General features: G+C 41.6%; 1 protein-coding gene across 3 annotated transcripts in view; it reads right to left on the minus strand.

Moving 5' to 3' along the window:
* MYO16 (myosin XVI) overlaps window positions 1–20,095 on the minus strand; it is a 3,167,675-nt gene that overhangs the window by 136,427 nt on the left and 3,011,153 nt on the right. For all 3 annotated transcript variants that reach the window (XM_069636567.1, XM_069636564.1, XM_069636566.1), the window contains exon 34: window positions 3,345–3,436. In XM_069636567.1, coding sequence (XP_069492668.1) covers window positions 3,345–3,436 — 92 coding nt within the window. The remainder of the gene's footprint in view (window positions 1–3,344; window positions 3,437–20,095) is intronic.

A 20,095-nucleotide genomic window follows, 5' to 3' on the forward strand; every position in this document is an offset into this window, starting at 1 on the left:
ATGCGAGCATATCACAAAAATGTGTATGGCATATCTTTGTTTGGCCTGGTGTGTGCACTTGAAATTCATCTACAAAATCAATATTATTTCCTCAGGTATATTTTCACACCAATGTTTGCCATTTTTTTAATTTAAAGGTTATTTTGGTATTTTCTAATAATATTCTCACCCACAGTATTCTTTTAATTGTGCTGTCAAACAGAAGCTAGAAGATATTTATTTGCATTTGTAGTGCTTAGAAGGAGACAATTGATTTGTGGGTAACATCTTCCCTAGAATCTAATTAAAAATTGAAGTTTTGTCAATTGTTTACATATTGTGAAGGTGGTACAAATAGTAACAAAGTAGCCTTTCTGACCTTTGTGATAAGTAGTGGGCTAGTCAAACGGGCCTGATGCCACCGTCCATTACACAACGCTGTGCCTACTAGCAGTACATGGAGAATTCTCTGGTTTGCCTAACCATTCCATAAAGAATGTCAGAGGCTCATCACATGAGGGTAGGTAATGCTCCTGTCGCTTTTAAGTGATGCTCTCAATATTGCAAAACTTGTATTCATCAACTTCAAGTGCTGCTGAACATTGTCACTGGTTACTGGTGAAGAGCAGACTTTCTTTTCTACTGATGAAGGGCTGTATTCCCTTTAAACTACTCATCCTGGCCTATGAAGACCTTTATTTCTCGGTTCCATTATATGTTAAGCAATGCTTAAGGATGTCTTTTGTTCACTAGACCCCAATGAATCAATACCAGTAAATGGATATTCATCTACTGTTACAAAGGAGCCAGGGCATTTGACAGATCCAGTGTCGCTCGTCGGCAAAACTCCGAAACTCCTTCCCTAGAGATAGTCAAGCAAAGGAAAATCTGCTTATCTTTCGTAAGAAGTTGAAATCCCATCTACGTTTAGTTCTCTGTCCTTCCAATTTTCCTACCACTCTCTTTGGTACCCTGGTAGGTTACTTTGAAACTTTTTTGTAGTAGTGTTTCTTCCAGGTCAAAAAATACAAAAACACAAATACAAATATTGTTTTAAAAATGTGAAGTTACAAGTGTTAATGCAAAATCTACATTTAACATACCAGGAAAAACTGTAAGCATATATTCTATGGGAACAAGTAATATTATGTTACACATTGTAATTGCAGTTTGTTGTTCTTGTGTACTATATGGTCACGTTATACACGTGAAACACAATGTCTGTTGAACAAATGTGATATTTGCTTATTTTAGAATATGCTACGGGGCATTCCAACACAAGGCTGCTTTGGAGTGCTTTCATTGACTTAGTTTGTTATGTTTCTTGGTATTTGTAAAGTGCTTAAAAAACACAAGGTGTCAGGGCACACTTGTGCAAATACTTTCAGCGCATGTTTCAACTTGTGCATCCAGGAACGTAATTTGAAAGTTGCCAGGGATAGCACTTAGCTCCCCCTCTGCTACCCTTAGCCCTGTCCTTGCAACCCCTAGGCCACTGGACAAAGAGGCAGTGCCAAGAGCAGTTATCTGTGTTGCACCTGAAAACAGTGTTTGTAAATGCAGCTAAATGTGCCACAGCTTTTTTCACTTGTAATCTAGGGGCCTCATTCTGAGTCAGCAGTAAGGGGTTAACGGCACTGGTAAGGATGCCGGTGCCGTTAACCCCTTACCGCCGCATTCTGAGGTCCTTTAGCAGGAGCGGCTAAAGGACCAGGGAGCTAATAACGGGCCCTACGGGGCTCGAATGGGAATGGGGATGGCTTCCCTGAATGGGGAAATACCGGGTCCTCCAAGGTTGGAATGACCCGGTAAGTCCCCATTCAGGGAACCCGGATCTGGTATGCGGAAAGGGGGTAGCCATGGTGCTGATAGCACCATAGCTATCTCCAACCTCGGAATGAGGCCCTAGATCTTGTTAGCTGGAGAAATAACAGGGATGGGGGAAAAACATGAAGCCGGCTTCACGGACAGGTTGGCAGTCCATTAGTGAAAAATGCCTAATGATCGGGTACAGAGGCGGGGCTGTCTGTGCAGCTCAAACCTAGTACTGTAACAATAGGAAGGGAATGGGGCTATGTCTAGTTGCTGGGAATGGGTAAGAGCAGCCTGCACTACCCAGTGACACCACAGCATTAACGCAAATCCCATCAGTGTTTCTCATCTGCTTTGCACATGCAGTGAGCCTCTGGGCCTGTGATTGGAGGGGTGTGCTCCAGTGGCTTCACTCTAGATAGACCCAAGGTAAGATCATCAATGTACATGAAGTTGCCCTTTTCTCCAAAAAAATATACATTTGGAAGGATAGCTCAAGGGCAACACACTTGTTTTGGAAACAAGAGAATACAGTGCAAGATGGGTTCAGTTCCTGTTCCAGTGCTTGGAAGCTGGGGCAGTCTCACATCAAGCAACATATACAGAATCAAAGAGCATAACAAAATGGCCTTTTCTAGAGTGAAGGCATGGAGCTGCTGCTGTTGTTTACATTTTTTTTTTAAACTGCAATTACTCTGACCTGCAACACATCCTTCCCCTTTATCTCCCATCTAACAAGAAAACGGTGGGTTACTTACCAAATAAGAAAAACAGAAAGATGATGGCTGGAAGATTTCAAATCATTCAAAACCACTGGGACAGCTCTGGACTTGAGATGGGTGTTTGAGGCTCAATGTTATGGAAGCTGGTACTGGAGACTTACTATGTTGGACTAGTGACTTAGAGATGTTGGGAGAGAGTGTTTGAGATGTAAGGTGTTGTAAGAGAGTTGCAATGAATTGAATGCAGATATAAGATATCTAAGGAGGCTAACTGAGACTCACACTGTTGTGGTGTTGAAAGAGGGTGCTGGAGACTTGAGTCGCTAGTTTCCTTAAGGTTGATGGTGTTGGAGAATTCTGGAGACTTAAGTTGCTGGAGGGTGGCACTGTGTAAACATGAAGGTGTTGAAGCAAGGTGTTGGCGGTGTAAGGTGTCAGAGGGCGGGAGTGGGAGCCAGACATTTAAAGCTGTTGATGGAGGGCCCTTAGTGACTCGTAGTCGATGGTGGGGTTCTCATGGTGAAAATGGTTGGCGTTATTCAGGCTTCGGGTGACTGGCGGGTTACTGTGCAATGGTTCAAAGTGCACCAGCGTGTATTGTTCAAGTGTAAAAGCATGTGCGTTAGTATTCAGAATTACAGTATTCAGAATTACAGAAAGTACTTTGCGCACTGTTTGGTGCTAATAACCTGTGGCCCCTGCAGTACACATATCGCTGTGTTCAGTTTGCATTGGGGCCACGGTTTTGGTCATAGTAGCCGTAGTATGTTGGGATGCTCAATCAATTTCAGAACTTTGCATCATTTCAGTAAGAAGATGTGATTCACATACCTGACTCTTGGGACTATCCTTATTCCTTTCAGTTGATGTGCTTGCTATGTTTCTGGTTGACAATTGCACGCTCTCCTCTTCATCTGTTAAGCCTATGCAAGGAAGAATACACAAAGTAAATGTTAAATGTACGAGCCCCCCTACGAGTCCCAAAAAGTACAGTAGAATCGAATAATTTAACACAACACAACTGTGCAAATATATTGTAGAACACATAGAATGATGTCTCAGTTGTCAGAGTACAACGTCTACATGGCTTTGTTGCAACTGGTTTACTGTCCTGTGCATCTCCCTTCTCTTTTAACCAGTGATTTGCCTGTGCAAATGGTCTTTACGAAAATTTCAAAAACGTATATTTTGACTACCCCAAGTCAATGTATTTCTTGTAACTGTTTGCTAAGACTAGTCATAATGCGTGTATTTTGTCTGAGGGACACCTAAAAAGAGACTAGCACAAATTCCTTAAACAAGATGACAAGCATGGAAGTCTAAGACCCTCATACGATATCAAACAATTATAACTTATTACCAAACTCGGATAGTGGTGGCTACAAAACAAATCTGCAGACCAATTCAATATATTAAAGGAATGTGCATACCCTGAGGGTCTTACCATAAGAATAAGCTTTAACTTACTTTTGTCTGTCTTTTGTTTTTACACATTTTTACATTTATGTACAGCACATTTTTATTTGTCTAGACTTTTTGTCATTTTTTATTAATTTGACAAACAATCTTGCTTTGCTTTCTTGTTTCATTGCAGCAGGTGCAATGTATTCTGGGTAAATATTCTCCCTAGGTACTGTGTGCGTCTCACCCACTCTGATCTTGAAAACGTGCATGTACCTGAAACACATTAGGGGAACAGATTGTGTTTACCCTTCATGTGTTATGCAGCCTCTTGTTTCCTTCAAGGATGCATCTTAAATAAACGTGCAAATAATTGAAGTAGAATGACTTAATGATAGAACAAAGTTGAGCTATGTTTTCCTTCATGGGTCATATTTGCTATTTGCCTATAGTTTTTATTCTGTATGATATTTTCTTATAATTACATTTTAAATGTGCCAAATGCATGACTGTTTATGAAGGTGTTGAAGTCTATTTAGTGATCATCTGACAATTGTAGTAGTGGGGGGCGGGGGTGTTCCTCCTGCTTGTATGATTGCATGGCATAACGGACTAAATTGCAACAGGCAGAATTTAGTAGCGTTGAGATTTCAAAGTTTCAAAATATAATCATAAAGAGCGATTACAGCTTTGCTATTTAAGCAGAAAGAACAGTATAGCCATTTAAACCACATGAATAAAGTGCCAATGTTTAAATGTTCTAAGAACATGTAGACCAGAAACCATCAGGTCAGCTTGCCCTATTTTCTTGTATTGAATGTGAAATATTGCTCTTTCTTTATACTATTAAAATTATCATTAATTCTTTCTCCTTAGATTGCAAAGCTTTAATTGCACCTGAATGTATGCCCTTGAGGCTTGAAGTGCATAGTGCAACTAAATTCAACGTTGCGCTAGCTGATATTAAATGACGGATGGTTCACAGCCTGGACACTAGGAACTTTTTGGATGATAAACTGAATCTAATTAAATGAAGTACTGTTGAAAAATAAGAACAATGCTGTTTAGTACGTCAAGGCCTTGGAGCTGCTTGAGTAAATATCTAATCACCATTGCTCATATCACAGCTCACATAGATTCTTTCTTCAAATAACTGTGTTTACCTTGCCATGTACAGCCAAAATCCATGTAAGAAAGCATTTTTGCTAGATGGCCTCTAAACTGAGATGGGTGTAAGGGTTGTCTGCTCTGAGAGGCCAATGTGGGGTTATGCTGTATTTCCATTTACCTGTGTCGGGTAAGCTTAACATACAGGGCAAAAGGATTACCTTCTCCCGCTTTGTCTAATTCCTTAGGAGGACCTTGAGACCTGTTACAATGACCTGGAGGTGCAGTCCATAGAAACAATAGGTAAGGCTGCTGAAGAGACTTTTGGGTTGCTGCTTTATGGTAATTTGCTGAGTTTATAAACTATGTGACTTTGTTTGTTCAAACGTCTGTGCTTCATGCTTGTTGGTGTTCAAGCTTGCAGCTTTCTCTCACTACCCTCATCTCTCCAAGAAATGCAGCGCTGATGGTCCCGTGACCAAAAAGGAAACACCATTGGCACCCCTACCCTTTTCTGATTTCACTCCTTCCTTCTTTGTGCATATCTTGATCCAACTTCTCACACCATTACCTCTTAATATCCTTGATATCTACTGCCCATTGGGCACACTTAACCTCTTCTTCTCTGATCTTGGCCTATAACCTAATACATTTTCTGCTGATTTCTATTCTATTCTATTATCAAAATAGGTGACATCAACCTCTTCAATATGATTAAGGCCCAACAGCTTCAACTAGACTCCTCTCTCTCTGGCAACTCTCCAATCAACCTGCATGGCCTGACAACCCACACCCAAGGAAGATGTCATGCTCATATCCCTGGTTTACTCAGCTCACAAATTTGATCGCTACCTCTCTGTCCACACTCTCATTGACTTCATCCATCTTTATACTCCGCCTTCTTTCTCATCCTTCTCACTCATCAATCAGTACATTTTTTCAGCCTGACTCCATTGTTCCCAACCTCTACTAAGTTTACATCCAGATCATAACACTCTCTCCTCCACGTGTTTTCTCAATTGAACTCACCTTTACAAAATTCTGCTATACTGTTTACCCCCTTCAATAATCACGACCCTTACCGGTCCTTTACCCCTTTCCATTCGTGTCCTCAACCATGGATCAGTCCTGCAACCCCTCTGCTGAACACAACAATGTATTGCTTCTTATGCTGTTGGTACAAAGACCAATCGTCCACTCTTCTCACTGCCTGCAAGGACTTTCTACTGAACCTGATCACAGCTCTCAATACAGCCAAATGATACAATGTCACTAATCGTAATTCCTCTCCCAACTCACACTCTCTCAATCAATCCATAATGTTGGAAGCCTTGCTTTTGCCCCCTAAGAATACCCCCATATCATCTTCTCTCTCTCTCTCTCTCTCTCTCTCTCTCTCTCTCTCTCTCTCTCTCTCTCTTTCTCTCTCTCTGTCTCTTTCTCTCTTTCTCTCTTTCTCCCTCTCTCTCTCTCTCTCTCTCTCTCTCTCTCTTTCTCTCCCCAGATGAATTTGACTTTTACTTCTACACTAAAATCACTGAAATATGGGACTCCTTGCCCAATCTTTTATCTCTCCCACCGCTCTCTAATTTTCACCTCCTCCTATTTTCCCCACACTCTCCCCTCCATTAGGGTTCTTCCTCACCTCCCTCACTGGACTCATTCACATACTTTGATATATCAACGCATCCTATGCTACAGCTAACCTATTGGCACAACAAACAGTTAAAGAACTTGCACTTGCCACCTCTGGTCACCTCTACAACTTATTCCGTCTATCTCTCTTAGCTTGTATCTTCCCCCCTGCTGCAAAACAGCCACTGCTAAGCCTCTCCTAAAAGAAATTGATGACATCAACAACCCCTAATTGTCATTCCCTAAACATTTTTTAATGTATGTTTTATATTGTATCTGGTTAAAAAAAATTTAAACCTTTACAATAAAAAAAGATCTTCACAATACTTATAATAAAAAAAACCTTTAGAAAACCAGACCAGAATCCCAAATCCCAAAATGAAATATCTTTCACATTTCACAATACTTCTCCCATTTTAGAGTATCATAGACAATATATAAGCTTCAGATGCCTAAAACATCCCACAGTAGCCAATGCAACAAATGTCGGATAACCCAATATCAATCTACTCCAAAGTGCATAGCAATCAATAAAATCAAACTTTCGCACAAATTTACTAAAATATAAAGTGTGTTGTGCATAAAGTACAGGACAATCTAAAATGATATGGCTTAAAGTTTCTATGATATTAACGTAATTGCAGAATCTATTGACGACTTCATCCTGCTGAATTAATTCCCATTTTAAAAGAGTAGATCTAGCAAAGACTATATCAAACCCAAAGTGCATGAAGTGGAAATGTGACAGGCTGTTTGGAAAAATATAAAGGTAATGGGACAATGTACCACGTGACATGTGCTCCATTCGCAAATGTCACAGGGATTTGTATGCATGCATAGTTTATATTGCATTTATCCAATCTAGGGGTTACAATATCAACTTTACCAATGCTGGGTTTTCCACCAATTCATCAGAAGTCAGTCCTACTTCAGACATTTTTTCATTGCAATTTTCCACATATCTTTTGACTGCAGGCTCCCCCTGTTTTTGATATGCACTTGCAAGTAGTATGAAAAGAGAACAGGGCAAAAGTTCTAAAATCTTCAAAAAGAACAAAAGAAGTTGTCAATTTGCCCTAATTATTAGAGTTTTGAGTCCGGTCTCATAGCCTATCATCACTATAGGTGCACAGTTTGGCAATCTTAAAACTCGATGCAAAACCAGGGTCTTGCATGTTACTAAGGCCTCCAAAGCTCTGACTTGCATAACATCCATCCTATAAATAATCGTTGGGACAACCATTCCCTCATAATATTTTACCAGAGGGCACACAGAAAAACGACTGTATTTAACATTTCACCTCATCATTTGCCCAGCTAGAGCTACTGGCTTTTGCCACAAAAGATCACCAGCAGTACTTTTATAGACTCTACCTCTAGGCGGGAAAACCTAAATATATCATATTCTCTACCTTTTGTAGATTCAACTCATTCAAAATACAATTAAAAGATTGTCTTTTTTTTCTTTTTCCCAGGTGAAAACAGCAAGATCTTTGTTTTCTAGGGAATATTTTCAAACAGTTATCTCTTGCAAACAGGACAACATTATTTAAAAGTGTCTGCAGATCTGTAGCTGTGCAGTCTAAGAGAAGAAAGTCGTCCGCATATGCCAAATACATACATTTTGTATCAGCCAGCCTCGGGGAGACAAAACAAATTATTTGCAAATAATCTTTGCTATCACATACATATACATTAAATAGATGGGGGCTAAAATGCTCCCCTGCCAAAGTCCTGAAGTGGTCTAAACCTGTCTAGATAGTCTGCATTGTGCCTCCAACCCCACTAGTATTTTCAAATTAGAGGAGAGTTTCATAATGAGGTGAAGCAGCACAGGCGGTATACCCCATCTTTCCAGCTTTTGCCATACAAGATTCTAATTGACTAAGTTGAAAGCAATCGACAGGTAAATTGAGTCAATATAGATCAAAGGAAGTTTTCTGTCCCTTGTCATTTCATAAAAACATTTCAGGAAAAAACAGTTTACAGAATTTCCTGTATATTTCTGAAAACCTATTTGAAAAATACACAGACAATCAACGCTCTTTGCACAGGCCGTGAGGTGAGATGAAAGGAGGGAAGAAAAAACCCGGCTATTAGCGCTCCTCGCCGTAATGGGGCTATAGTTCAGGGGATCAGAACAAAGTCCCTTTTTAAAAATTGGAACTACGTATGATGTGTCCCATGATTCAGAGGATTCATCAGACTCCTGCAAATTATTCAAATAGAAGGTTAAAATTGTGGCTTACGTCTAATGTAAAGATCTAAAAAGGCTATTAGCCAATCTATTGGGACCAGCAGCCCACGAGGGGCTTGCTTTCTTAATGATCCCAATACGGTTTCCCTTGAAATAGAAAAAACCTTCAGGTCAATAGAGGCAATGTTTGCCTCCCTGAAATTTGGCAGTTCGATGTTGCAGTTGGAATCTGAGTACAAATACTCAAAATGTTTAACCCAAGAGGCTTCCACGATAGGAGTTCCCTTTCTTGTTGCAACAGAGTTAACAACTTCCCAGAAACTGGTGTATACTCTAGAATTAAGAATGATTAACATTGTTTCTGCTTCCCTGTGCAATGCAACTATCCAATGATTTCTTATCGAGTTACGATATACCTACTTAATTCTTCTAATTTCACTAGCAGCTGAAACTAAGTCTTGAGCCTTCTTTTACATGGATCATATATCCCGCCAGAGGTTTGGAATTTTCTCATTCACTGCTAAATCAAAAGTATGTGTATGGTGCCTTTTAGCTTCAGCATCCTTATTATTGTGGTTCCTAAAAAACAAATTCAAATTGGTGTCTATATAAAAGGAGAAGCTGATAAAGATAACAGAAGAAATGATCAAGTTATACATTGTAACAGCTAAAATATGGGCTAACAAACTGTTAAACTGCTCAATAGAACTCTGGGACCAAGAGAGCTAGTTACCTCCCAAATGTATCTTAACCTGTTGTAATTTACTGCCCTCTGGGGTAAGTACATTGACGGAGAAAGTTTTGGTTACCATACTGTGATCACGAAGTGAGGTGTTTATTACCCTAAATATAAAATACAATTTCAATAAGAAGTAATCTGCAAACATGTCATCAAAGTTGGCTAAATCTTTCCCTCGTTTCCAAGTTGCCTGCATAGGGATGCCCCCATCACATTACCATTAAATGAGTTTAAGCTGTTCAACCATTAGAATTCCCTTATTTCTTTGTTGCCTATAGCCACATTTCGTGCTCTCAGTATAAAAATGTCCAGAAATCTGCACCTACAGAAGGAGTTCAGGTCCTCTGCAAGAAGAATGTGGCCATTCAATTTTCTTGCTAACCAATCTTCAACAAACAATACAAGAATATCCAAAAAGCTGGAAACAGGGGCTATTGCCTCATGCCAGTATATATTAATTATAAGTATGACCATAGTAGGGGATCCTGCATGAAATTTAAGCTCAGTGGCCAAAGCGTCATGAGATTTAATGGACATACCACCCACCCGATTTGATAGCAGTTAATAATCCACCCAAAGGTCACCCCATATTGGATTTGGTTGCAGCTTGAAAAGCTATTGTATGTATGTATGTATGTATTTATTTTTGTATAGCGCCGGTAGCCCGAGGGCATCAGGGCGCTTGAACATTACAACACAGAAGAAAAGAGGACAGGCATAATGTGACGCGAGCTGTTGGCTCAGGAGACCCGGCAGCCACTAGCGCGAGAAAACTTATCTAAAGAGGTGTGTCTTCATCCGTTTCCTAAATACAAGGTGGTTTGCTTCTGACCTCAGAGAATCGGGGAGGCTGTTCCACAATTTAGGTGCCAGCACCAGAAAAGATCTACCCAACCCAGATTTCAACTTGAAATTGGGTACGACCAGGAGGCCCTTTCCTTCCGATCGTAGTCTTCTCCTGGGTGTGTAGAGAACTAGGCTGTTTTTCAAATACTCTGGTGCTTTACCATAAAGGCGCTTGTGGACCAAGGAGAGGGCCTTAAACTTTATACGTTCCTCTACTCTTAGCCAATGAAGGGAAATCCTATTGGAGGTGACATGATCTTTCTTCTTCAGATTTTTGACTAGCCTAACCGCACTGTTCTGAATCACCTGACATCTAGATAAGTCCTTAGACGAGGCCCGTAACAACAGTGCATTGCCATAGTCGAGCCGTGATAGGATAATGGCTCTGGCTATGGTGGCCAGGTTGCATTCATTTGGGAAAGGCTTGATATATCTCATTAGCCTAAAATAATAAGCCGTATTTTTTGGGATTTTGGAGGTAGCTGGTCTGGGCATGAGAATCAACCGCAGAGTTAACCATCATGCCCAAGGTTTTCACTTTAGGGGCCACCGAGATGATGGCTTTCTTAATTTGAAAAGATTTGTACTCTGCCCCTATATTAGCCAACTGAATACTGGAACCAAACAGCATCAATTCGGTTTTTGAATCATTCAGGCATATCCAATTAGCCTGCATCCAGTCGTCTATTGTCTTATAAACCCTTGCAATCCCTTCGCTGTCAGCGGCGTGATGGCTACCCACCAGTTCCAAAATAAGCTGAGTGTCGTCTGCGTAATTCGTAAACGACACGCCAGCTTTCACCAGTATGCTGCACAAAGTGCGCATGTATATGTTAAACAGCATTGGTGATAAACTGCCCCTTGGGGCACTCCGAAGAGGATGTCGCAGGGATCAGAGAAGTTGCTGTCCCAAAGGACTCTGGCTTGGCGGTTCGATAGAAATGACAATAACCAGTCAATGGCTCTTTCGGAGCAGTCCACGTTCTCTCTGAGTGCCTTAATGAGGAGTTGATGATCTACCAGATCGAAAGCAGCGCTTAAATCAAGAAGCGTCAGCATCCCTAACTTATTTTTGTCTAACAGGCTCAGCATCTGATTCTGTAGGTCCAGCATAGCTGTTTCAGTTCTAGGGGACGGCATCAAGAAGTGGGCTTTCCATTAGCCGCGTTTCCTGTAAAAGTATCATAACTTTTAATTTCTACACCCAACTCAGAATTAAATGTCAGGTGACAAAGCCCATTACTATTCCACGATAAAACTTTCAAATGATTACAGGAGCTAGAGACTAGACTTCCTCACCAATGTCATATTAAAGATAGGCACCAAGGCTCCGCTAACCAGGACCAGTCTTCATTGCCCTTTTTTCACATTCGTCACTTGAACATGTGCCATTTCTCTAGGTTTAAGCACTGAGTTAGAAACTGTAATGTGTGTATCCATAAGATCTGCAACAGAAGGGTAACCTTCATGGCTAAAGGTACAATTAAGAGCAGCACAATTGTAGGGCACAGTGTCAAATCCCATTTGCCTCAATGGACCCAAATGCTTTAAAATGACATCATATACAATTTTGGACACGAGTATTGAGAATGACCTTGCTGTGGTATAATTGTCAATAAATTCGACATAATCGATAGCCCTTGATGATATTGCTCTAATATTAGGCACTTCATTAAACAGTGCCAAAACAAAGGAACTGTTAAGCAACTGGAACTCATCTTCTGCAAATAAATACTCTGTGTATTTGCTCTTTTCCCCCAAAGGTACATGTGGAGGCCGAGTTACTGGCCATACCGATGTTCCAGATTAATCAAAACCCCTAACTTGGGTAGAATTAGTTAATTGTAAATTGCTGGTTCCTTTTAGGACACTATAAACAGGCCTCTTACCCTCCACACCACCAACAGGATCCTTCCTGACACACACTGCATTCGGCAAGGTACAAGGAGACCCAACTGGAGAGTGTGAGAGACACCCCAGGCCCTACTTTCAACAATAGTTTGATCAACAAGGGGATGATTAGTAGGAACAACTAAATTACTAGTCTCCTTCTCCAAAACTGGGGCAGAAGCTGGCACTACTCCATTACTAGGGCCTGAAGGTGCTTCTTCCACACCAGGGTTGTACATTATTATAGATGGGCTGGGCAAACCTATGGATCAATCCTCCAGATGAGTTGTTAAAAGACTAATGTCCAAGTCTTCCGACTCAACCTCTTGGGGAAGTTTCAAGAAGTAAGTAACATAAAATAACTTAACACTTTTTCCCCACAATCAACAGGGGATTAGTCTTGTTTAGACTTCTTCCGTTTTTTACATGCTCTGCCCCCAAAGATGTATTGCTTTGGGCTCTCTCCATGGATGGAGAAATGACAACTATGAACTGAGCTTCCTGGGCATCTGGCTGATCCTCATTTCTTGCCGCCAGACAAGTCTTCAAACGATGCAGACACTTTCTCGAGCCTTTGTTTTTCCCTCTGGTTTTACAATTCTTTGGTTTTGTTTTCTTTTACCCCATTCTGTGATGTATCCTTTTCACAGGGCAATGCCTTATTACCAACAATCACTGAAGCATTGAGACAGTCCATCAGTCGAGAGGAGACAGGCCTGCTGTTGAAGGAGGCCATCTTATTGTTCAATATACAGTCCATTCCAGAAATGGCAAGCCGGGATGGTAGAGGTCTTGCCAATTACAGTGTGAAATACTGGAGAATCTTGCCCACAGCTCAGTTGATTTTGTAGAGAGAAATCAGCATATTGCTGGACTGAGATGTAGCTGCCACTTTGTGATGTTGCACCTTCGCAAATATAAAACCTTTGAGAAAGTTTAGTTTTGCTACTATGGTGGAAACGGTCGTCTCCTGGGATTTAAAATCATCCTTGATTTCTTCATAAAGTTTGACAAGTGAAGAAAGAGCAAGTTTCAATGCATACAAAGCAGGCTCTTGGTCCTTGGTGTCTACTATAGTGGTCATTTGTGGTATAAGCAAAGTTCTCCTAAATGTAATAGCTACATAAGCAAAATCAGAATCTGTCTTTGGTATAAGCAAAGGTCTCCTAGATGTAACTGGTACCTAAGCAAAATCAGAAAGCTGAAACTATATAGGGGAATCAGGAAAGTGCAACATAGGAAACCCAGACAGCCATTGCAGTGCAGAGTCATTGGGCCTCATTATAAGTTTGGCAGTAGCCTTGCCGGTAAAACTGTCAGGCTGCCGCCAAACTTGCAATTTTTTCCAGAGCCCACAAATGGCCAATTAATGGGTCATTACAGCCTTGCCGGACCCGGTAATTGCCCATTTGCAGGCGCCAGCAAAAAGATGCTCCCCATTCCCATTCGGCCCCATAGGGCCGAATGGGAATGGGGAGGCAGGATGCACCGGCACCTTTTATAACGGTGAATCCGACATTCTGCGCCTGCAGGTGCCTTTCGGTGGGCAGAAAGGTTCCCGCGAGTACAACTCATAGTTGCCGGTCCGGGAACTACGGTACCGGCATGCTTACTGGTGCCACAGTTCCCGGACCGGAAAACTTATAATGAGGCCCATTATCTTATGAAAGAATTAGAGCGGACCGAGAAAAATGTTGTACTGACATGTCGGCAATTTGTCTGGACCTTTCCACAGACACAGATATTACTTCACCTTCCTGTCTCACCAACAATGTACCACTTGCCACTTTCATAAGCGAGACATCCCCCATGAGTAAGGGTGGTTCAGACTCCAAGTCATTGTACTTTGGATGAGGGGTAGGGGCCAAGGTATTAACATTTCCCTGATGCATAGATGTATCACTCATAACCTCATGTATATTCTGGATGATTGGGAGGAGAATACAATTCTTTCACCACTTTTGCACCTAAAAAGGCATCTTGTAAAGATAATAGTTTGTGTAGCGGGGCGAATCCAGAATGCATAAGCATAAATGAATTAAGTATGGTAAAGAGACATACACGTCACTGCAATAATCAAAAGGCTCCTGTTCTGATGCCGGGTACTACCGGGGCCAGCCACGGACTGACACAGACTGACTGCTCAGCACACTGCTCTGAATACCCTACAAATCTAAAATCCTCTAGAGGGTCGTCTACAACTATCTTGAGGGAGGCTCACTTGCTGATCCCCTCCAATCTGGATTTGGGTCAAAATACTCCACTGAGATTGCTCTCATCGACATCAATGATTCTCTTACCACTGACCACTACTCTCACCACTCTTCCATTCTCAGTCATATGGACATTTCAGCTGCCTTTGCCAATGTGTACCATCACTCTCACCTTCAAACTCTTTTCCTGCTTGGCTTCATGGACACCATACTCAAATTGGTGTCCTCCTAGTTCTCTGACTGTTCCCTCTCCTTGTTGTGGGACTCCAGCATCTCCTCCCCAACACCCATTCCCATAAGTGTCCCTCAAGAATTAGACCTGGGCCCACTTCCCTTTACCCGATTTACCTCTTCCCTTCCATGTACCTCCTCATGTGGCTTTAAGTATCACTAATTTACTGACAATGCTCAGATATTCTTGTTCTTCAACTCTGAAATCGTCAAATACAGATACAACTGGTGTGAGAAACCAAAGAGTGTCTCACCCGCTATTCCTCTGGGACTTGTCATCCAGGTGACCAGGACATAGTATTCACTTTTGGATCCAGTAACTGGGGGTGGACCAGTGTGGGAGGATCACCTGGGTGAAGGGCTTTTGTGGAGTGGGAGTGAGGCAAACAATGATGAGATGCGGAATTCCCCTATTTCCCTTACCCCACTCTCCCCCCCTTTTCTACACAAACACTGGGCTGAGGAAGAGGGTGACTGATAGTAAAGAGGCTAACCCTTACATATTTCATTGGCTATGTAGGATGTATTGACCCACTCCGATATGCTATGCGGCATCACTCTGATGGTATGGTGCAAGGAACTGCAACAATGGTGGCAAAACTCTTGTACGCGCCAAAAACCTACAAACACTGCGTTCTCAAGCACACAAAAAGCTGGATGCACAACCAGCCACCCATGGTGCATGTGTGGTGGAATAGAGCACACCCTGCAGAAAATGTGCCGGTGGGCTCCATGACCAGCAAACAGAGTGCAGAGGGAGAAGCAGCGCTTTACAAATAAAACTCCAAAATGTGCCTATAAATGACATTTGCTTTGTTGCTAAAAACTCCAAAATGCCTATAACACAACACTTCTCAACATTCAAAATCTTGCTTAGCGCTAAATTCATGTAATCTAATGAAGCATTGCGAACATTCAAAGTCCTAATGTGGAGAGCAAAACATTCATCAGACAAACTGGATTGTCTGTAAACTGACAGCCCCTGTCAAAATCTGGTTGCAGTACCTTGGGCTACCTGGGTGACAGCTGTCAGATGAGTTACTGATGAAACTTCAAAATGATCTAAACTAAAAAGTCTGCCGGATTAGTAAACATAAATAGGATTGTGGCTCAAAAGAATACAGATCTCAGTTGCTTTTTATCCCACAGAGTTAAAGCTAAGAAAGTAATGTATTTATGTTTGATGCAACAAATTTGATTTATCCTGGATCTTTAATTAAGAATAAATTAGCTTGGCTGAGCTGCAACCCTTTGGAAGTGGACAAACTGGTTTCTCCCAGGGAGAGGGAAATTCTCTCAGCTGAAACTCACAGGGAGATGGTAATTGTGGGTTAATCCAGACTTTTGTCTACAGAAAGAGAATGAACAATAGCAGATCCTTCAGCCCAGGAAACAGAGGTGTGAGAGGGTCATAAATTGCACCTGGAAGGAACTTCCCCAAGGAGGAGGATGCTCCTGGACTCCGAGGAGAGACAAAGGTGTGGAGCCAAGCGAACATCTGCTGTTAAGAATGAACAATGAACAATTTTCAGAGACTCATAACTTGTGATTCAAAGTGGTGAAAAATATAAAAAGGTCAGAGTTGTTAATCTAATGCACGTTTTAAGAGGCAGCAGAACTGTGTGACCTGTTCTGGACATGAATGGCAATATATGTGGTTTTATGTGAAATGTATTAATACTAGAATTGTGAAAATGTACATACACATCCCTATGTTAAACACACACATTTGTGGAAATGTGCATAAAGTTTGGAAATTGTGTTCATAGCGAAAAGGACAAAATTCTGTAGAAGGTTGAAACAAGATCCCACAGCTGCAGGATTTTGAAGAACAGATGCTACATAAAATTATGGAACTTTTTTCTGTGATTTGTGTGAAGGTGACCTATGTCGAAATGTGTATTTACTATAAAATTCGATTTTGAGACCAGTGGCTAAAGGGGGGTTTCTAAGAACTGTAAAGCAAATCATAAAATGTGACATCATCCGGCCTTGATCCAATCACTCAAATGCAAGGTGGAGATGAAGTTTTGATCCAATCCCAACTCACAGGGGCAAGCTTAGCTAAGCCGGCCCATACATCCATTTTGTGATGTCATTTCCTAAGGATAAATAGAGACAGATGACAACATATAGGTACTGACTGTTCCACTCACTTTCCTGATTCCGGGGAAGCACTCTGACCCAGCATTCTACATGTAGCTTTAATAAATTTCCAGATCCAGATGCCAAGACTCTTACAAGCATTAGAGAACTATTGACTTTCTGCAAGGCCTAATCCTCAAACTTATTCTTGCACCCAGTGAAGCGCTGTGGTGTGAATAGACCTTTTGAACCAGTATCCTGAAATTATCTGGCTTGCAAGGCTTGCCTGAGGAACTCGCTATCCAGCTGATTGAAATATCCACAAACAAGGAGGGCAGATCCTGTGTAAATCCGGTCACATCAGTCCCATGCCTGATGTGCTGTCCTTCCTTGACAGATGCAATCCATGACCAGAACTTGACGGTGCAATTTAATCACAAGGGACTCTAAGGGCCTCATTACGCGGATGGCGGTATGGGTTTACCGGTACCGGTATTTTACCGGTACCGGTAAACCCTTGCCGCCTTACTACGAGGTCCCTTTGCGGGCTGGGGAATTTAACGCCTGCTTTTTGCAGGCGTTAAAAACCACCCCGCAAAGGGACCAGGGAGCTAATTACCTTACCGCAATTTGCGGTGCCGTAATTAGCACCTTCCCCATTCCCATTAGGCCCTATGGGGCAAAAATGGGAATGGGGAAGGGCAATGGGGGAAGGGGGAATTACCGCCCCACCAACCTTGGAATAGGGAGGTAATTCCCCTTTCCACCAAGGCGGTGCCGCCATCCGTGTAATGAGGCCCTAAGTATTAATAGGAAGAACCGTGACCCATGGTCTATTTGCATTGTCTTATCCCAATCTCAACCCATCCTATCCGTAAATTCAGAATCATAGTATTGTCAGAACCTTTCTTGCGCTGATTTTCTCTCATTTGTTTTATAAAATCATTAGTCATTAGTGTCTTTGAGTAACTAAAGTGAATCCCAGAAAGCAATTGAGTATCCACCATGTGAATGGTTACGCCAGCAACGTAACTGTGGAGATTCATGTGTGGCATCCTCTTTTTCATAGTCATAATCTAGTGTAAGCAAACCCATCTTTCAATTTCAAAGTGCATTTCTGTTTTCCATTCTCACGCCTATTTTGCAAAACCGACTCTCACTAAAACCTCTATAACTCCCTCAGTTTTGATGATAGAAACAAAGTTTCAACTCCTACTTGTACCTAACATGCTTAGCTATCCATATATTCTCCGGTTGTAGCGAATAACGTGCAAGGAAAAGTTTGCTGCGATGTTATATTCTGAGAAATTTTACAGGTGTGAAATAGCTTTAAATTGTTTCCTACTTGGACTTTGAGATTTCCAATGCTTTCTTTTGACTAAATCATTGCTTGTGATTGTTTGCACCTATTTAACGCAGCTCCCCTAGGAATGTATGATAATTTAAGTATTTTTGACCACATTTGGTGTTTTTGCCCAGTCAATTCCAAAGACAATTTCAAATCAATTCTGTTTTTCTCTTGTGTTTGAAGGGGGAAGGTGAGACTGATATTCTGTTTGATTTGTGCTATTCTTGAATACCTGCTCTCTCCTCACATCTATTTAATTTCCTATTGGGGGGTTGAGGGGTGTTGCAGGGGAACCTCTAACCATAGTGCTATCTTTTCTACACCAATTCAAAAGTATTATTTTCTGTGCTGCATTTGTTTTTGTGTTCATTACTTGATTCGTAGTGCATTAAAAGATATTATTCAGTGTCCTGTCACCCCTTGGTGATTGTTACCTATTAAAATATATTGTGATTAAATTCTAAATATCTAAATAAATATTTACCTTTCCAAACTAGCCTGATTCCTGGTTCAGTATGACCAGGGGGGTTCCAGGAGAAGGGTGTGATACGAGTGGTATATCATTCAGAATACTGAACTTATAGATAAAATAAATAAGGGTTTCACTTGGGCACTAAATGCAGGGCGGGACTTGGGTGTGTGCCGGATTGAAATCACTTACAGCTATGTACCGCTAATCAGCTCAGGCAAAGTCAGGCACTTGACTTTAATTGCATACATCTGTTACCCATTAGCTCTCCCCACACAGATGAAAGGTGGAACATCAAAACACACTTTGAGAAAGGTGGAACACGAGAAAGAGCAGAACTTCCAGGGCAAAGACGAACCTACTGGAGCAGAGTGACTCAGAGAGGGACGAGAGCAAAGGGTAGAGAAACCCAAGAGATCCCTGCAGGAGGCTGTTGCCTCAGAAGAGCCATGAAAAATATGCAGAGAAGGCCAAACCCCAGACAAGAAGACTGCATTGTGTTTCAAGGATGCCCACAGCCCTGCCGGGAGAACAACAGAGTTGGGGAGGTGAGGCCATGTCTGTGGAATTAAACTTGACTTGTGAATTCAAACAAATTCAAATAGTAAAAACAAGAAAGGAACGCACACAGCTGGTGAGTTGGCAAGCAACATGAAATGCTGGTGTGTGTTAGGAAAAGATTGAAAGTGCAACAGTATATCTCACAATTGAAGGATGCACATATGAGGATGAGACGCAAAGGAAGGCAGGGCTGTAGGGAACTAACTACCGATAACTGCAGAGCCTATGATACAGAGTATCTGAGTGGTCCGGCAAAAGAAAGTTGCCCACTTGAAAGTCTTTGCAAAAGGTGAATTGTTTTGTTTGAAGTGACAAAGTGAATGAAAAATGCATAATGACCAAGAATAACCCTGACAAAATGGGAAGTGACAAGGAGAATGTTGAACCTTTGTGCTTGTGATAATGAACTACCAAGATCAAGAGACACTGGGGAAAATATCACAAGAGTCTGAGCTGAAAGGGCAAAGTCGAAGTGGTCCTGCGGGGGTCTATAGCTAAAGCCTCACACATTTGAAAGTCTTCGACATCAGGAAATGATCCGAGCACGACTGAGGAAGACTGAAAGTGTGATAGATTAGGGGAAGGGAACCCCTAAAATTATGTGAATTAAGCTTTGGGAAGCAAACCCCTGCAAGTGCAGAGATTGAAAGGTCAGAGCCCAACAGAGGGAGACCTATGTGAACTTTTTACTTTGAAAGGTCCGAGCCCGCCTGAGGGATACCTATGTGAATCATTGTTGAACTGTGAAAGAACTTTAGAAAGCTTGAATACGTGACTTTAATGTGGAAGGCCAAGTGGGCCTCGATGCACGTTTTGAACTGCCTTTGTTTTGAGAACCTGAACCAGAATGTGTCATCCTG

This window comes from Ambystoma mexicanum, chromosome 7p (assembly GCF_040938575.1).
Source record: "Ambystoma mexicanum isolate Mex_15411 chromosome 7p, UKY_AmexF1_1, whole genome shotgun sequence".
Classification (NCBI taxonomy): domain Eukaryota; kingdom Metazoa; phylum Chordata; class Amphibia; order Caudata; family Ambystomatidae; genus Ambystoma; species Ambystoma mexicanum.